The sequence below is a fragment of the Crinia signifera genome, chromosome 3 (genome assembly GCF_055691185.1).
Source record: "Crinia signifera chromosome 3, ASM5569118v1, whole genome shotgun sequence".
Lineage (NCBI taxonomy): Eukaryota > Metazoa > Chordata > Amphibia > Anura > Myobatrachidae > Crinia > Crinia signifera.
In genome coordinates, this window is record NC_139219.1 from 77,003,070 (window position 1) to 77,023,891 (window position 20,822).

General features: G+C 43.9%; 1 protein-coding gene across 2 annotated transcripts in view; it reads left to right on the forward strand.

Annotated features, from left to right (window-relative positions):
* Positions 1-20,822, forward strand: part of EDARADD (EDAR associated via death domain) — a 44,256-nt gene that overhangs the window by 12,633 nt on the left and 10,801 nt on the right. Inside the window, exons 2-3 of one of the 2 annotated variants that reach the window (XM_083174642.1) lie at positions 9,041-9,102; positions 9,748-9,787. In XM_083174642.1, the coding sequence (XP_083030768.1) occupies positions 9,041-9,102; positions 9,748-9,787 (102 nt within the window). The remainder of the gene's footprint in view (positions 1-9,040; positions 9,103-9,747; positions 9,788-20,822) is intronic. The other variant, XM_083174643.1, reaches the window with a different exon arrangement.

Here is a 20,822-nt window from a genome sequence, read left to right on the forward strand (position 1 = left end):
ACAGCCAAAATACAGATTGACAGAATCGCGACAACCAAATGCCGACGGACAAAACACTGATAGGTACAGAACCCTGACAATCGAAATATTGACAACATCAAAATACCGTCAATCTAAACACCAATAGGTACAAAACACAGACGATCCACAATGCCGACGGCCAAAATATTGACACAAATAATACCGAATACAGTTTTTCATGATTTTTTTTCTAAAAAAAAATGATCATAATTTACCATCACATTGAGTATAGAGGGGGAATATAATAATGTGCTGAGTGCAGTGGGCAATGCGCCCGAAGCATGGCGAGTGTAGCGGTACACTAATATGGTGTCCATGTGGACATTTACAACTGTATTGGCATTTTAACATGTTCTGCATTATGATCATGTTGGCTTATTGTGTGTCAGCATTTTAACTGTCGGTATTATGTACCTGTCGGGATATTGACCATTGGTATGTACACACTGCTGGTATAACCATGTCGGCCAAACGATTGTCAATATTTTAATTGTCAGTAAGTCATACTGAACCCTGGCCCACATACAGAACTTATTGCCATGATTAGATTGCATTAACCTTTGTAGTCTATGGTCTGCATTTCCACAATATTTTTGGGAGAGGGATCCAAAAGTAATGTCCTCTTGCTGTTGCCTAAAATTCTAGGATCTGTCTGCAACTCGGAATAACAGAATTGCATGTGACTCTGTCACAGGCTCTGGATACAGGGGAGGATCTACTGTAAAACTAATGACGTTTAAGCTACAGGGCCCCTAATCTCAGAGGGTCCCTGAAGTCATTTTTTTTCACTGAGTGAATTTTTCAACAAAATTCAAGTTGGTGTTTTTTAAGTGTATGCTATTAAAATAAAGTTATACTAGAGAAATAATCATCATTCGCCTCGCTTCTGCATTTTAACAACAAAAATCAGATTTTTACCACATATTTGTATGTACTGTATGGACATATCTTCATACCTCCAAACTGTCCTGATTTTTATGGGACAGACACTTTTTTTGTGACTGTCCTGCTGTCCCACCCATGGGCAGTAGTATCCCACAGTGAGGAGCAGTTGGCAGTCCCTCTGTCACTCGCTGCTCTACATACCAAGCGCAAAGCTTCTATTCACAGAGACAGAGGGACATGGGGCATGGCCAGCAGTTTACAGAGCACTGGCCATGCACCCATAGTGATGAAAGTGAGATTTGTGTCATCCCTGTAAAGCCACACCACTTTTCATGAGAACACACCCCTTTTTCGGTGCCAAGTTCAGTGGCCCGAATGTTGGAAGGTGTGTATCTTGTAGCCAATTATACCATGACAACCGTAGCCCAGCTGCTATTACAGCTCGGATGCGTGTCACTTAGTACCATGGGAGAAGCTGGGCGTTGTAGTATAGCTCTGTGATTTGCGCTCTGTAAATAGACTAAAACTGTGTTTTAAAACTACAATTGCCAACAACCTACAGAACTTCTCTTTGTGATATTCCCAGTAATGGCGACGCCTGAGAGAGCCTGTCCTAGGAAGGAGGAATGCTGTGAAGTGATAAGCAAAAAGGGGGTTCTGTGAGGGGGCAGTTGGTTGAAGTTTTGCCTAGGGTGCTGAGAAGCCTTAAGGTGGCCATACATCAGAAAGATATTGTACCCAATCATACAATCTCAATTGATTGTAAGATGGACTGCCAGGGAATTGAAGGGAAATTGGACACAATCATGAGGGCAATCGATCTATCTGATGTATGGCCAGCATAACACTGGCCCTGGGGTGAGAGAATCAGAAAGTAAGAGAATTGATAAGAAATCTCCTGCTTTTTTAAAGCGGCAATCATTTGCACTGCAAAACTAGTTTGATTTTGCAGTGTAAACGATTGCCGATTTGAAGAAAAATGGAGATTTCTTACTAAATCTCTCACTTTGGGCCAGATGCACTATGCTTCAAAAGTGATAAACCAGCTGATTGGCTGGTGGTTTATCACTCTCCATGTTTATCACTTTTGAAGCTTAGTGCATCTGGCCCAAAGTGCTGTCCCCCAGTGCTATCAGCAGTCTGGTGTATTAGTCCTCCTCAGATAGCCAGAGTGAGGAGACTCAGACATGCCTTGCACTCCCAACGAACTGCTTGCAGCACACAGGCCCATTACATGCTGTGCTTCTTGCCAAGTATTAAGAGCAAGTACAACCATAACTCAATTCATGTTTCAACAAATATGGGATTAACATGCGTGTCTGCCATGCACCTCAAGTCTGTACACGTAATATTTATTTGATGTGGAAGTCTCATGTCAGCAGAACACTTCCAGGTTTCTCCTTTTTGTATGTTTTCATTGGTATATAGTTGGTAGATGGTGTTTGTAAACCTGAATATAATAAGAATTAGTTATTGGGCCGGATTAACCCTGTCACTGGCTCCTGATGGATAACAATTCCACATTAGGAATGTGTCACAACATATTACTTAGTAGTAGCGTACGGTGTAGGGCCAGGATAAGTATTTTCGGCCTGATTCAGACCTGTTTGCTAGGCTGCGTATACTCGTCCCCGCCCCGCCGTACAACCTCACTAGCATGCGAGAGGATGTATACGAGAACATACCTCAACCTGCATGCGGCCGAAGGGGGGAGAAATCATTTGATGTTCGCCGACCATTGAATGATTTTTCTCCCCTTCAGTAATAGAAGTCACTGCAGGACTTTTACTGCAGCCAGAGATCACCGAAAAGGAGGCGGGCACTGGTGGGCACTGACGTCATGTGACGTCAGCCGCCCATCGAGCAGGCATCGACCCCTCTGCATCCCCAGGGGAACGTCCAGCATTTTTATGGGTACACCCTTTAAACTCTGGACGTTCCCCTGCAGTCAGGCCCTGCCCACCCCCGCTCTCCCCTGCCCATGCGAATGCCGTGGCAAGTGTGAGACAGGGGCTGTGCATATGCGCATGTGCAGACCCCCACCATCGGAAATAGGGCCAAATTTGGCCTTGTCCAATGGGGTCTGAATTAAGCCCTTTATCTGTTGGGGAGGGTGTGGTATATGAAATTGACCGTCATAATGTCAGTATTCACCATGTTGAACAATGCAAACTAAAGGGCTTAAACATTGACAGTTAATGTGTTGACATTAACTGCTGACACTGACATAATGTCAGCAATGCTGTCTAACCCTAACACATACTTTCCAACTGTCACCATTTTAGTGGGACTTGCTTTTCGGGGCAGAGGACACACTCCTTTACCTCTACTCTGCGGAACACTGCATCATCCATGCTGTGCTGGGAGAGACTGGGGAATGCACAGCTGTCCTAAAGTACTGGACAAACCCCCAGCACTTGCCCAAGAAAGAAGACGGCACCATACCAACGCTTTTCAACCTAATGGTCTTTCATAAAAGACCATTTGGCAGTCGAAAAGTGTTGATAAGGGCTCCCCGTGTGGTAAAAAAAAGAAAAGAAAACAGCACAGACCAATGCAATTTGCGGTGCCATTTTTATTTTTTATTTTTTACCACACAGGGAAGCCCTTAGCATTTGCCATTACAGACCACTGATGAGCTTAACCCTGGTACTTGTTGTTTACATCTTCCTGCAGTAGCTGTGATATAATGGTTTGACACCTGGCCACAGTATGAATTATATGTGACGTTACCTCTTTGTACGACAGTTTGCTACTTGTGAATAAATCTTTTGGGCTTTTACCAATAACGCTTTAGGAATTCATATGTTGGGTTTTCGTCATAAAAATACCGTTATGCGAAGTATTACTGTACTCACTCAACATGAGGAGATTTGGGTCAAGTTTCTAAAGACACATTTATATGCATGGTTTCCTGCTAGGGATACAGTTGTTAGGTTGGGCCAAGAAAGGTCGACGCTCCTTAGGTCGACACCGGAAGGTCAACAAGCAGAAGGTCGACAGGGACTAAATGTCGACAGGGTCCTTAGGTCGACCGGCGGAAGGTTGACAATACAGAAGGTCGACACAGGTTTTTTTTTTTTCCCCCACTGTGGTTCCAGAACAGGCGGTATTTCATGCCCTACCATCCACTAGGGCAGTGGTTCCCAACCTTTTTTCTCTCCCGTACCCCTTGTCATTGATAAGTACCCCCTCCTCTCATTTTGACATATGGACAGTACTTAGCGGTATGCGGATCCTTATGCATGTCCTTATATTAAGGAGGAGCGGAGGAGTAGTATACAGCAAGGAATCATGCCCTTCTGTGTCTAGACACTGGTTGTGTATTATGTCCAGGATTCCCGCTAACACCGGTAGGATTGATGCCGCTGCTTCCTCCACCTTTGTCAGTGCTGGGCAGATGACTGCTGATGTCTGAGGGCAGCGTGGGAAGCTCCCAGTGGATTGCTGGTCAGGCATATGACACAACATGGTTTGTCTCCATGGCAATGGGTCTTCTTCAGCCATCGAAAGACCTTTTCATCGTCTGCCATTACCAATATTATTTTCAAGTACCCCCAACTGGTCTGCAGAGTACCCCAGGTTGGGAACCACTGCACTAGGGCATGGAGGGAGAATAGAATAGTGTGCTGAGCGTAGTGAGGCACAGAGCCCGAAGCATCGCAAGCGCGGCGAGCAGTGCGAGCGGCTGCCGTACACTTAGACAGTGTCCAGAACTAGACGTTTAGATCTAGACGCCTAAAAATAAATGAAAAAATGTGTCGACCTTCTGCATTGTCGACCTTCCGCCGGTCGACCTAAAGATCCTGTTGACCTTCAGTCCCTAAGGAGTTTCGACCTTTCTTGGGTCGACCTAACGATCCATACCCTCCTACGATATGTAAGCCTATATGTAAGCATACTTACAGACGGTCATTGCACATGGTGACCCTTTATCAAGTAAAGGACCATTGTGGAGAAAGAAGCTTTGTGTTACTCCAAAGATCTTTTTTGGACATACTACACCATATGTTAACGTGGTATGATGCTCTGGCAGTTGGGATTCCGACGACCAACATCGGAATCCTGACTACTGGTACTCCGGGAGACGAGCGCTGCGAAGCCCCTTGTGGAATCACTGCACTTGCCACGCTGCAGAATCAGTGGCTTGCTGCGATCGCAACAGGTTCTATTCTCCCATGAGTGAGAATAGCCGCTGGCAGTCAGGCTTTTAACAGTTGGGATTCCGTTGTGGTATACTGACCGTCGGAATTCTGACTGTCCGAGCATCATCAGGCATTCACCATATTGTACCCCTTCTTATTTTCATATGCAAAATCTGGGGTGGAGAACAACACCGAGGACACCTCGTGATTGTAAGGGCCACATCTGCATCCATCATTGTATGTGCAAGATTTGGTACAATACATTGACATTGTTTGCTGCAGAATTGATCAACCTTATTTACATTAATTCCCACAGTGGGGCACCACATCACTCCTTTTCTGTTGTACTGTGTGTATATATTATGTGTATATTTATTATTTATTTACAGTTTCTTATATAGCGCAGCAGATTCTGTTGCGCTTTACAATAGTAAACAGTGATAAAACAAACTGGGTAACAACAGACAGACTTGGCGGTAGGAGGGCCCTGCTGCAAGCTTACAATCTATAGGGACATAGGAGGGAAACACAAGGACAGGCACCAGTGATAGCACAGCAGTCCCACCAAGTTACAAGTCCAGAAGAGAAGCTATATAATACATAAGTGCCTCGGAGGGCTATGCGTGTAGAACTTAAATATGATGTAATATATATGTAGTTGTAGCTCTGAATTTAGGGGAGTCTTCTTTCCAGACTCGTTTAAGAGAATAGACCTGCTTCCCGGATGCACCCTCTGTCCCAGAGAAGTATAAAGTGTGACTGCTTGATGGCGCATATCGCAGTGAATCGCTTCACCCTAAAAAACCATTCCCTCGCCAATGCACAATGCTGCTGATTGTTGCAATATACTGGTGGGAGAGCAGAATACCACCCCTGTCCTAGCCATAACACCACCCCCATCCTAACCATAACTCCCCACACACAGACACACACACAAACAACCCCCCCCCTCCCCCCACACACACACATACACAGCCTAATGCAAACAAACCCCAGCATATTTACAATCAGAAAGCATATTTTCGATATTCCGCCGTTGGCATCTTCAGTGGTGACGAGATTACTGCGCCAGTGACGTGGACGGCGGTCGGATTCTGGTGCCAGGATTTCAATAGCCAGCATCCTAATCGCTGGCATGCAAATGCATCCTGGGAAAGAATTGATGTGGGTTATGGCACCAGTACTCCCACCAACCATCTCCTGTGGTGCCCAGGTTAAAAAGTTGGTGAGCATGCTTTCAAACAGTAAGAAGATCTACTATAATCTACACAGTCATTGTTTTCCCTCACACATTAAAACTTTTTTTCCAGAGGGATTAAAATACGAAAACAGAAACATGATTCTCTTACCCTCAGGGGATTTTAAATTATACCACTTAATAACTCCTTAGCGTGGTTGAATAGAAATCAGTTGCAATTAAAATGTGGTTTGATGAGCATTCTATAATTAGCATGTCCTCAATAGATTTTAGAAAATGATGTAGTTATTCTCTGGGAGAGGTAGTGTTTATGGTGTGTTGTTCATAAGAAGTATGAAGCTTTTTATGAGGGCACTGAAGCTTTGTATTAGAGAATTGTGTGGACACAAATGTTTTTTGGTTTTGATTTGGGTTTGGCAAAACCACCCTCACGTGTTTGGGTTCAGTTTTAGATCATTTTCTTTTTTTTCTTTTAAATTGATAAAAACAGCTAAATCCATGTCATTTGGAAATGTTTTTGTTCCTTCTGTATTCTTAACATCAATAACATTAATGTCTAATCATTTGCAGTGTGCGATGGCCCCTTATATCTCAGAGGGATGCCATTATCGGGATTTGTGTTTTTTAAGGTGCCTATACACTAGGAGATTCACATGTGATTTGGGCTCTCTTCATGCGATTGTGGTGATCAATCGCATGTAAGCATCCAAATTGCATATGATTGACAGCAGGGGCCGTGCATTATACCAGAGCCTTCGAGTTGCACTAGCTCCAGAAGAGATCTGTTGGATCACACCAGAGGTGGGCAGTGGCAAACGCAGGATTTTCAGAAGGGGGTTTCCAGAGGGGCGGAGCAAAGTACGGAGATGGACACTTAGGTGACCCAGTATATGTTTTGATGTCCCGCGGGTGGTAGGGGGTATTATATCAACCGCTCATCATGTAGGGCCTGGATCAGTAATTTCCACCAATTACCACTTTACTGCACAGATGGTGGGAGATGAGGTGGGAGAAGGGGGCATTGGGCTGAATGAAGGGGCCCTGATACATAACTTCCAGGGTGGTAGGGGATGTTTAATATGCAGAGGAGGGGTGTATAGTGGAGTGGGCTTATTATTCATAATTTTCTGGTGGGAGGACAACTTGCTTGACTGCAGATATCTCCAGTTTCCGGAAATAGATTTCTTAGATTTTAATGGAATTAAAAACTAGAGAATCCCACCTACCAAATGGTACTGGGGACGAGGGGATCAGAGTTCAGAAGGCAGAGCAATCTGCCAAGGAGTATATAAAACTACATACCAGGTGTGTGGAGCTGGAGCAGTTTCCAGCTGCTGGAAGGCTGATATCTCTGGTTCTGGGAACAGTAGAGACAAGCTTCTAGTGTCCTTCAAAGGGGGAGAGTCACAGATTTTGGAATATACCCTCAGAAAAACTCTACGTCAGACAGAACCTGAAATATCTGACTGGGAACATCAATTAACAGACTTGGATGGGGACCACTGCTTTGAAGTCAGATATCTCCGGTTCCCAAGGTCCGATTTTAAAAATTCTTGTACTCTTGGAAAGAGGGGACCCTCAGCTTTCAGACAATGGCCCTTAGACTCCTTGGGGGGTTTCTGGGTACTCGGGAACCCCCCCTGCGTGCGCTACTGGTGGGCAGGTCCCGGGTGGCTCAAGGGGGGATTACTAACAGCTTCGCCCTAGTGTTTGGGGGCCTTTAGATTTGAGTTCTGACCCGAAAGTGACCCGACCCAAGATTGAAAACACCAAAATTCAGGTGCGTTCAGGTTTCAACAAACCAGAACCATACCTGCCTACCCTCCCTGAATGGCCGGGAGGTTCTTGAAAATCTTGTAGACCTCCTGGTCCCCAGGAAAGATATTAATTTCTCCCACACCCCAGTGGACCCCCTGCAATCCCCTCAGTCACCCACAGAACACAAATGGGCGGTCCGACGGAGACCTGATGACACAATTTGCACTGAATTGCATAATGGTAGTTCTTCCCCTGCTAGGCTTCTACACAACGCCTGTCTTTACAGCACTGTATAGCAGGGACAGAGCCACAGTGCAGCGATCATGCAGCCATGCCTCCCAATCAGCACACATTCCTGCTGACCATGCACCCTATACACCAACCAGGCTCCTCCTCCCACAGGAGAGGAAAGAAAAGTCAGTAGGTATGAACCATGATGCGATATGAAATGGGTCCAGGCCCCAATGAGCCTCTATCATTATTATCATGTTTGTTTTCCAGATTACACAAAGCCATAGCTGCCTACCCTCCTGCATTCTGCAGGAGACTCCCTGAAATAACAGCAATCTCCCTCTCTCCCTCATTAGTCTACCAATCTCCCTCATTTCACCTAGCCCTCATTACACGGTTACATTTTTGGGGAAAAAAGGAATGAGGGATAGATATAATCACATTGAATCATCAGTACAATTTCCCAGCACTTTAGCAAGTATAGTAGCTCTTACTAACTGCTTTGGGGCTCATCTACATTGGATATAAGTCACTTTAAAAGCTTCCTCTCAAATGTAGCAGTGCACACCCACGCTTCTAGGTGCCACGTTCACAATCTATTTTCACAATCTCTCCATATATGGAACTAGACACGCCCTTTGGATGGAGCATGACACGCCCCCTCAATGAGGCACCTTGCAAAATTCTATTACCAAGTATAATCTCCCTGAAACTAGTTTTTAAAAGTAAGCAAGTATGCACAAAGCATAACAAAAATCTGTTTCCTTTCTACATTAAACACTGTAACTTCTTGTTCTCTCAGCAGATCATGAGGCCAAAGAACCAGTGGAGGATACTGAGCCCAGCACATTGCTGTTTGAAACGGTAACTAAGTAGACCATGAATGTATCTCTCCCCTTATGGTCTATGGATAGATTAATTTTCCTTTACGTTCTTAAAGCACAGTGGTTGATTATATTCAATGAAGCAGCCATTTTGTAAGCTGGCAATGCAGCGCATCAATACACAATTAGTATGCAGCACATCCAATACACAATTAGTATGCAGCACATCCAATACACAATTAGTATGCAGCACATCCAATACACAATTAGTATGCAGCACATCCAATACACAATTAGTCAGAGGCTTCAATGGCACAAGTTTTAGAGCAATTTTTTTTAATGAAAATAGTAAAATACCTACTGAATTGGTCCTCTCCATCTGATTTCTATGGAAATCTTAGGATCAAGAGGTTGAGGTTTGATGTACTGCGCACACTATATCGTTCCCGACCTCCCGATCCTATTAAGTTAATCTAAAGTTAAAGTAGTACACACTACGCTAAGGTAGAAATTGCTCAGTCAAGTCAGAGTGTTTATTGGATTGGTTCATACTATCTGATAGTGTGTACACAGCTTATATCCAACTAATTACATAATTATGTCTGCAGCATTTTATTCAGTCCAGCTTTTTATGCAATATTTGAAAGGCAATAATGTTATAATACACATTTCGGCTTATTAACAGACTGACAAGTATCCTGTGCAGGACACAGCACTTCCTGAAGGTAAGGGTATTTGTCTACCACTACTTATTCATGCTCTTGTAAATCTGTTTAATTTATACATAGTTTTTACATTATATGTAGGTTAACTAAATTGCACATTCTTATCAACATTTCTAAAGCCAAAACCAATCACAAAATGCTTTCATTATAATATGTATAAAGTTCTAACTTTTGTGCAATGCGTAATGTGTGAATTTTCTGAGTTCAATTTCACCAATTGACCAAAATCCCTTTGTGGCCCCCAGTTCCCCTGAAAGTTTCATATATTCCCATGGACATGACAACTCATAATTGGTATAATATGCAGCACATGTGGCCTGATTCATGATTGCAAGGAAATGCACAGCCGCAGATAAAACCTGTGCAATGCCGTGTCATTAAAATGCAAATGTAGCAGATAGACGTCTCTGATGCTGCTTTCACATCGCAAAATGAAGATTCGCACCGAGACTTTGAAACGGGTCAGTCCCGGTGCGAACCTATTGGCAGAGTGTCTATAAGTACGTGCAGTGTGGTTGTTAGACGACACACTTAGAAGATATAACCAACTGAAGGATTTATTCAAGTGGCAGGCTTGTAGGATACAACAGTACTTTTGCAGTTAACTTCAGGCAGTAATACAACTGGTACATTGGGAATCACAGTGTCTGATTGTTACTTAGCTGTAGCGTTTGGCTTGTGCAGGGTTAATGGCTATCAACTGGTTTGTTCACTTGCAATGTATTCAACATCGATGGACTTGTTCTCCACTAGTTCTCTGATGAAGTGGTGTCTTATCGCGATGTGTTTCGACCTTCCAGGATTTATTGCAAATTGGCTCACCCGACTGACTGCATGAGTGATGTCTGGACGGGTTCCAATACTTGCATACATAAGACTTCCAACCACGTTCTTGTAAGGAACATCTTGCATTTCCTCTGCTTCTTCTTGTGTGGTTGGTGACATACCTTTTGTAATCTTGATGCTTTTGTCAATTGGTGTATTTACTGACTTGGAGTCTGCCATTCCATACTTCAAGATTGTTGCCTCGATGTACATTTGTTGGTCGACTGTGACTGTTCCCTTTTGCAAGTTTTGAACAATTCTCATGCCCAACAGATGATTGGCTGGACCTAAGTCTTTCAACTTGAATCTCTGTTTTAGTTGATCTCTCACACTTGTAATGTGATCTTCGTGACCTGCTATAAGTATATCATCCACATAGACTGCTATGATGAACAACTTTTCTCCCAGAGTTTTGTGATAAAGGCAGTGGTCAGTCTCTGATCTAATAAAATTCATTTCAAGTAGTACTGTGTCCAATTTTATGTACCAGCAACGACCACTCTGCTTTAGGCCATATATGGATTTCTTCAGAAGACACACCTTTTCTGTCTGAAGTTCATCCTCATTATAATGATCTGGCGATTCCATATAGATCTCTTCAAGTAGTTCTCCATTTAGGAACGCTGAGTCGAAGTCTAGTTGGTATAGCAGTAAGTCTTGTAAGGTGGCGACTGCAATTACTAACCTGAGAGTGTTATACCTCGCAACAGGTGAGTATATCTCTCCATAGTCAATCCCGGATCTCTGTGTGTATCCCTTTGCAACAAGACGGGCTTTGTAACGGGCAACTTCTCCGTCTGAATTTAACTTCTTGCAGAAGACCCACTTGTTCTTGACTGTCTTGCGATTGCTTGGCCTATCTACTATGGTCCAAGTATCGTTCTCTCTCAGTGCTGATAGCTCTGTGTCTATTGCAGATTTCCATTTCGCCCAATCACTGCACGCTTTCGCTTCTTGAATACTCTGAGGTTCACTGAAAACAATATTCGCATATTCTTCCTCATATCTTCTGGCTGGTATGCCCTTGTTTCTTCTTACGGAAGCTCTGTTTGTTGGTTCGCTTCCCTCTTCAGTATTTTCTGTTTCAGGTATGCTTTCTATTTCACACACCTCTACTAGTGCTTGCTTTTCTTGCTCTTTTGCTTTTGTGGGTGATGCTGTTTCTTGAAATATCACATCTCTTGATTTCAGAAGACGTCTGTTCTCTGCATCCCAGAGCCTGTACCCTTTGCTCTCCTCACAATAGCCTAGCAATATGCACTGTCTTGATTTTGGGTCAAGTTTCTTCCTTTTCTCCTTTGGTATATGCGCATAAGCTCTGCTCCCAAAGACACGGAGATGGCTGATGTCTGGTTTCTTCCCAGACCAGGCCTCTAAGGGGGTTTTTCCCTTCACGGCCACTGTAGGTGTTCTGTTTTTCAGGTATACTGCAGTAGATACAGCTTCTGCCCAAAAACTCTTCTCCAGGCCAGCATCGTTCACCATCGCTCGTGCTCTTTCAACGATTGTTCGATTGGCCCTTTCACTTACGCCATTCTGTTCAGGCGTGTAGGCCATCGTCAGCTGATGCTTTATGCCATGTTTTCTGAGAAAGTCGGTTAGTTCTTCATTTTCGTACTCTCCCCCATTGTCGGATCTCAGGACCTTTAGCTTTAGGCCCGTCTGAGTCTCCACTAGGTTCTTGTACTCCACAATTTTCTTGACCACCTCACTTTTCTTCCTTATGAAGTATACGTGTGTCATTCTTGTGGCGTCATCGATGAGAGTCATGAAGTACTTATAACCACTGGTTGATTCCTCTTCCATTGGTCCGCACACATCTGTGTGCACCAGAGCTAATTGTGATTCCGCTCTGCCTGCTGACTTGGGAAATGGGTTGCGGGTCTGCTTGCCTTTTATGCAACTCTCGCACACAGGTCTTCCGGTGTCTTTCACTGTGATTCCTGTTGCCATCCCATCAGCTAGTTTCTGGACATTATCATATCCTAAGTGTCCCAAACGTCTGTGCCAGAGTTCCATCGACTCATTTTCAGCAGAGGCTGCCAAAGCTACACATTCATCTGTATCTAGGACATATAGTTGGTTGCATCGGGTTGCTGAAGCAATTACAGTCCCTCTTTCATTATGCACCATACACCTGCCCTTTGCAAACTGGACTCTGTAGCCTTTTGCCTCGAGTACGCTGATAGCGATGAGGTTACTTCCCAATTCTGGTACATACAGGACGTCTTGAATATCTGTGACTACTGTCTGTCCCTCAATTCTTAGTCTCACTGTGATTGTCCCAACATTTGACGCAGTAAGGACCTTTTCACCAATCCCGGTAACTGTTGTGGGTGTACACTGTGTTAAAGAATTGAACCACTCCTTGTTGCAGCTGAAGTGTCTAGAGGCTCCCGAGTCCATGTACCAGAGATCCCTCCTTGGCTTGTCTGTTACATTCAGTGCTGACTCGTTCTTCTTGTCATGCCGCTTGTGCATGCCACTAGTGTTCTTCATCCTGCATTCTGAAGCCTTGTGCCCTACTTTGTGGCACACATAGCATTTGAACGTGCATTTCTTGGGTTTCGCACCCTTTGCTACTAAGGCAGAACCCTCAGCCATTGCATCCTTGTGGATTCTCTCTTGGAACTGTAGTAGCTTGGCTCTCACAACTTCAGTTGTAAGCTTGGTTTCATTTGACTCCAGTGCGACAACCAGAAAGTCAAATTCTTCTGTCAAGTTCTGCAGCATTACCATCGCCACTTCTTCCTCATCCACTTTTGCTCCTACACATGCCAATTGCTGAGCTATCGATAGTATCTTATCAATATAATCGTTCATGTCCTTGCATGCATTCAGTTTTGTTCCATACAGTGTGCGTCTCAGACTTATCCTTCTCATTAAGCCTTTATTCTCATAAGCACCTTGTAGAGTTGTCCACATGTCCTTAGCGGACTCCTTCCCACAGATAGTAGAATAAACATGCTGCTCCACAGCCAGGCCTATTGTGCCAATGGCCTTGTCTACCTCTTCTGGGTTTGGACTATCTCCTGGGGCTATTGTGACTTTCCATAGCTTCTCCCTCTTAAGCTGCATTTCCATAGCGAACTTCCATGTAGTATAATTCTCTGAGCCTTTGAGCTTTGGAAAGTTCATGCTATGCCCTGTACTGTGCATTCTCGTTAACTCTTCCACAAATGGCAATTCAGAAATAATTCCTTTGTGTTCTTTTATGTACTGCGCTAGCACTTTGTCTTTAGGGGGTTAATCTTCGCGCACGTGACGTGCTGGGCCCATAACCTATTGGCAGAGTGTCTATAAGTACGTGCAGTGTGGTTGTTAGACGACACACTTAGAAGATATAACCAACTGAAGGATTTATTCAAGTGGCAGGCTTGTAGGATACAACAGTACTTTTGCAGTTAACTTCAGGCAGTAATACAACTGGTACATTGGGAATCACAGTGTCTGATTGTTACTTAGCTGTAGCGTTTGGCTTGTGCAGGGTTAATGGCTATCAACTGGTTTACGCTGGCGGTATCTCTCCCAGTCGTCGCTGCTGCCAATGATGATGGATCTCCCTGTGCAAAGGTCACGCTTGTAACGGGATTACAGCGGGGCTTGCTCTTACGCGCTCCAGTGCACGTGGAGCTACAAACAGCATGGATGGAGTCACACACGTTCTGAGGCACACACTACGCGGGGACTTCCTCGCAGGAAAGGGAAACGCTGCCAGCAGGGTCAGGGGTCTCTGCCCTGCTATACGCTTAAGCGAGCTGTCACTCAGGGTGACGTCTAACTACAGTGCTGCAAGGGGACAAAGCAGTCTGTTAACTGCACACTAGACGGTGTATGGAGACAGACGCTGAGCGCTACAATCTAACAGAACCTTCATTTTGGGATTAATAATGTCGGTTTGCTGGCACGGTGGGGAGTCGACGCATCATCGGGGGGGGGGGAGGAGGCATCGCTTAGCTCCAAGCGCTGCCTCCTTTTACCGGTTTGTTTTGCCGTGTTGCTACCCGTTTAAGGGATACGGTAACCAGTGTTCCCTCTAAGCTGTGCGCACGTGCGCGCGCACACACCTTGAGGAGCATGCGCACAGACATTACAACTGAGCGCACAAAGCAGAAGTGGTCCCTTTTTGCAGTTGTGTACTCAATTAATGTGTGTTTCACCCATTAACTACATTGTGTACTGTATTTTGAATGTTTAAATGTTTAATATCATTTTGAAGTAAAGTTAACACAAATGCTGAATGTCATTTTCCAGTTATATATAAGTGACGCACAAAAATTTTAATTTCATTCCAAAGTTGCACAGCCAAAATCTTTAGCCGCACACAGCCTTCGTAAAATTAGAGGGAACATTGACGGTAACCCCTTTCACATCGCACTAATTACCAGGTCAAAACGGCTTGTACCCGGTAATTAGTTGTGATGTGAAAGGGGTATTATTTTCATGCCCGCATATTGAAGAATAGTTCTGGGTGATGTCACCTAAACACTGAAGCATGTCAACCATGCTGCGGCTGCCAGGGCATTGTGAGCGGCATTGCAAGACCCGCTCGGCACATGCGCAGAACTGGTCTTGCATCTGCACAGACCCTTAAACGTTGCGTTTGTACAAAAACCATCATGTTTGCATACAAATATGAATTAGTAAAGATATGACAATTCACTAAAACTGCTGCTATACAGGTTGTACTGTATATAATGACAGTGAATAGGACAGTTGGAATTATTTGGAAGCCAGCGGCTCCATATCATGATTAGGAATGAAAGATATTAGGATTTGGACTCTGGAAGGTAGGTATACCCCCACATGCCCTATGGAGCATAGGGTGATACTTACTAATCTTAGGTCAAGATACTTTAAAATCTATATAGAGAAATTGTAAGCCATGTGATTGCTAGAACTGTCTAACCCCAAGGTCACATTCCATTCATGATGCTATAACTGTGCATTGTGGAAATAGAAGGATTTTCCCTGAAACATTATACATTGCCAGAGGTGGACTGATGGGACTAATGTGTGTTGACATCATCATTGTACCATTATCCGTCTGCTAAATCTAAGATAAAATCTCTTTCATGAATGTAAAATTCCATGAAATTAGCTATGATTATTTACGTACCTGAAGTTAATGGATAGATTATAGTTTTATTTAAAAAAAAGTCATTAAGTGGAAAATAATTATAACATTTGTTAAATTAAATAAGGTACTTGTGTATTATCACGGCGCCCACGATTTCCATCTTATGGCATCTTATACAATTTAAAATTGTATACCATTGTATATGGCATACAAAGGCATACAATGAGATGAGATGAGATTTTAAATTGTATAAGCACACTAATGGGTGCTTAGAATGTTAAATGCACCCCCACGCCACCCCCACTATGAACGCCAACCCGAAGCGTGGCGAGCGCAGCGAGCCCGCGAGGGTTGGCGGTACGCGTCCTCCGACCTTTTCATACCCCCACTATCCATGTCGGCGTGGAGTTGAGTATATATAGTGTGGCGAGCACAGCGAGCCACCGAGCCCGAAGCGTGGCGAGTGCAGCGAGCCCCGCGAGGGGCTGCGTTTTACTTTAAATGAATTAAGCGTCCCCTCACGGGGCTCGCTGCGCTCGCCACGCTTCGGGCTCGGTGGCTCGCTGCGCTCGCCACACTATACAGAATCGACTCCACGCCGACATGGATAGTGGGGGTATGAAAAGGTCAGAGGACGCGTACCTCCGCCCCTCACGGGCTCGCTGCGCTCGCCATGCTTCGGGTTGGCGTTGATAGTGGGGGTGGCATGGGAGTGGCGTGGGGGTGCATTTAACATTTTAAGCACCCATTAGTGTGCTTATACAATTTAAAATCTCATATCATCTCATTGTATGCCATTGTATGCCATATACAATGGTATACAATTTTAAATTGTATAAGATCGGGTCCCATCGCATCTCATCTCATTGCATACCATATTAAGCCTTATGGTATGCAATGCGATGGGCGCCGTGATAATACACAAGTACCTTATTTAATTTAACAAATGTTATAATTATTTTCCACTTAATGACTTTTTTTCGATATTACAAAACATACATTTTTAAATAAAACTATAATCTAAGTACCTTAAATAATATAGAATGTTTTATTTTCTAATAAAAAAAGCAATTTCTACAAGTTTTCTCTAAACAAAAATAAAATAAAATGAAGGAAATTCAAAACAATCGGCGTTAAGTGGCCCCAACCCTACCCCGACTACACAACACAGCAGGAACCTTTGACCTCCTCCCCCCCCCCAGTTCTATAAATGGACAATACTTTTTGTAAATACTGTACAATGCAAAATGTAATTTCCAACAAAGCAATAGCTGAGCCCAAACATTGTATCACTGAAAGATTGTAAAACGTTCTACTTTGCCACAAAATGTCATTTTTGCAAACTTTCACTATAAATCTTTAATTCATATGTAAAATGTACTGCTTCTCAAATCCATTCAAGCATTCTAATGTACAGTAGTAGTTGCTCGATATGGCTGACATTTCACATTGCCAGGGCTGGTGTCACTGTCCTGTGGATAGCCCAGGGGTGCAGGGAAAGTCCCATTCTCTGTCAGTTTATCTCTGTATTACATAACACTGCAGTGTCATAACTGTGACTCTGTGTTGTTTTATTTTGTGTAGCAGGCTGGACATAATTTAACCCTTTCAGTACTTCAGACATCACAAAACAAAGGCATGTGCAGTCCACGTAGTAGTTTTTACAGGAAACTGAAGAAAAAGAGAGAAAAGGAGTGTCCTATTGTGGGTGCACCACAAAAGATATAATAAAATATAATCTTTATTTAGTACATTGTAAAAGGCTGCGAAAATATTAAAAACATGCAACATACAAGGGTGGGGTTACACACATTAAAACTAAGGTGGCAGGCAGATGTTGCTGAACAATAATTTTTATTAAGCCGTGTAGTGATTGTACAGTGTGTGGCTACCCAAGTCTGTGCGGTGGATCGTGATCTATCTGTGATCCAATCTCTACCTGCTAACAAGACTTCATACTGGGTGCCATGAGGAACTGGGTCATCAGACCTCTAGTAACTCAAAATGTCACAGAACTCACAATAATGGGTGCTTGCACTGACACTTAAAGGTGGGGCGCTGTGCGTTGTGAATCACAGTCACCAATTAGCTGTATCTGGTCTAACTATTGAGGGGTGTCTTCTCTGTAGGATGCCAGAGAGACCTCAACCCCGAGAGACCGATAGACAAGTACCTAATAAATACAGCTATTGGTAAAATCGCTGGGGTAGGGTGTGTCCCTGTCAATGGACCAGGGGGACTTCAACCACCAGAGATCACTCCCAAGTATGGAGTGTCAGGGAAAGTAAGAAACCCCAGTATAGGGATTCTCACTGAGACACACGTGTGAGTTCGAGCCCTTATAAGGGCTTCTAGGACATCACACTAAGGGTACATACAATCAAAATGCAGTGTAAAGAAAATAACAAAGCAGCAAAAGAACTGCCTGCGCACCGCTAGCCGGCACGCGCTTCGCAGTTAAAGCTTCCTCAGGGCCAGGACAGCATCCAGAGGTTGTTTCATTACACACCTCATTGAGACCCTGGCAGATAAGATATTTGCTTGCACACCTGCAGGAAGGTATATTTAGGTAGGTGACTCAGGGTGGCCACCCCCGGACTCCTTTAAACTAGCTAATAGGAGTCCATGGGTGAGCTGAATAGTGTGTGATGGCTTATGCTGATTACCCCCTAGGGGATCGGTCCAGCATATATATTACATACTGGATAACATGTATTTTATATATGCTTAGTGATTCCTCTCCACTTCATGGCCAGAAATGCAGCTGCTGCTGGCGGCTGTGTAATTTACACTTGTGGGACTCTGCGTCCAAGTACATGTTGGCCTGTCCATATTTTCTGTAATGCCGGTTGATGGGATTCTTTTCACTCCACCAAGCGGTAGCATAATAATCATGCTGCGGCTCCTGACTGCCATGCATCACCGCCAATGGTTCTGCTGTGAAATTGCATTTTTTTCCTCACAGCCCCAGTTGAGGGAGAAAATGAAGGAGGCGCTGTTGTCGTGTCACGTTGAGCTGACAATTTTCTCACCAGCAGGTCTTGTGTCCACCGGAATTCAACAGATTGACCATCCTTGAATCCTGGCAAAGAGAATGAAGGGCTTCATCCACAAGTCTCTCATACTTAGCAGAAACGCTCTCTCCTCCTTCACTTTCTCCAGCTGCTTCTGCAAAAGTCTGATAAGTGAAATGACCTGACTCAAGCTGGCAGTGTATGAACTGACTTAACGCGTGGCATGTTCGAATGGTTGGAGAACCTTGCACAACACAGAAATCACTCTCCACTTCGCTTGAATCAGGTCCAGTCCTCCTCTTTTGCCGATGTCATAGGTGGATTTATAGGCTTGAATGGCCTATTGCTGCTTCTCCATCATGAAGCATATAGATCAGCGGTTCTCAAACTGTGGGTCCTGACCCCAAAGTGGGTCCCGACCTTCTCAGCATGGGGTCACGACTCTATGTTGCTGACCATCAGGCTGAAGACTTCTCTAATCTCAGTCAGTGATTCAAGGAGTCTGAAAGATCTGTTGAGTTGTCTGTTATTTTAGACTCCTCCCAACATGTTGTGCCTCCACAATGCGGCCATGTATGTGCTGTCTGCTGCCTACACATGTGATGTGATGACCTTCTGCAGTAACTTGCTGGGTCCCGTAATTATTTTTACTGTTTGATGGGGACCCAGAGCAAAATAGTTTGAGGACCCCTGATATAGAGAATAGAATTCCATCACATTACTACCTCTTGCTTCAGGTGATGGCAGGGCAGGTTCGCTCCAGTTTACGACTAGCAATCGATGAATGTCAAAAGTGGCTGAAATTTTTCAAGACAATGACGGCATATCCTGCACGCCCCTATCATTATTTAAAAAATTCTACACCACCAAATTAATTGTGTGAGCAAAACATGGGCCATGCTGGAATTTGCCCAGATGTGATGCTCTCACAATATTGGTGGAGTTGTCAGATATCACAATTCCCCAGGAGAGTCTAAGCAGGGTAAGCAATTGCGCGATGATGTCCCTGAGTTTCTCTAAGAGGTTCTCATCGGTGTGCCTCTAATGGAAACCGGAGATACACAGTGTAGCCTACCAAGGAATAGGTTGGTGTTAGTGAGATGCTGCTAATGGTAAGCAGACAGGAGACTTCAGATGCAGGCAACTATGGTTCTACCCATGTTTCTATGGTTCTACCCCTATTTCTATGGTTCTACACAGTTAATGACTGAAAAAATTCATAGAATTATAGATCACTAGGATGGCAGAAGAGTATGCAGGACCCCAATTAATTTGTGCTCTAAAAGAAGACCCTAAAGATGGAGCCAGAGTGCATATGCCTTAGTAATATCAGGTCCTCAGAGATATCCGTATATCTGCAGTAATAATGCTAATGAGTCCAATCACATGCTTTTACCATGCACATTACCCGTACCAATTGTATAATTAATGCAGTGGTTAGAAATCATTCCTGCCATTACATCTTATATTAAACTGTCAAACCTGCTTAAAATGTATACATTGACTTCAAAAGTTTTATGCAATTAGTTTAATATCACAAAAGATTAAAAAGATTTCTACTTTCACGCATATTGTAATGAGACATTTTCTGAATTGAATAAAATAAGTAGCAGTTCTTGATAATCACTAGTCAGCCATTCTTCTATTTGGAATACGGCCATGGTATTGTGCTGTATACCTAGAGGGATGTAGGGGAGGGGTTGCTAGGGACATGTGCTAACACATCCAGGCTTTTTCATCTGTTATTTAGACTTATTTGAACTCAAGTAAATGGCAGTTCTTAATCACGAAAAAAAGAAGTCGACTGTGTGTTTATATATCTCACTCGCGGTGTCCCACTGCATGATTGGCATACTGTTACTGTTTGGGGGCAGGGACGCAATTTCCCAACCGAGAGCTTAGACTTACTCACATAGGAGGTGACTGAAAGCATCATGACCGGTAGTCTAGTCGCAATGGCGATCTGACGCTGCGTCGTCTTCAGACATAGCATCTGTGATGCTGGTCTTATTTTTCATGGCACACAAAGTATGGTCTTCCTAGGCCTTTAATGTGTACAGACAGTGTCGGACTGGGGTATTAAGGGCCCACTGGGGAATTACTTTATAGGGGCCCA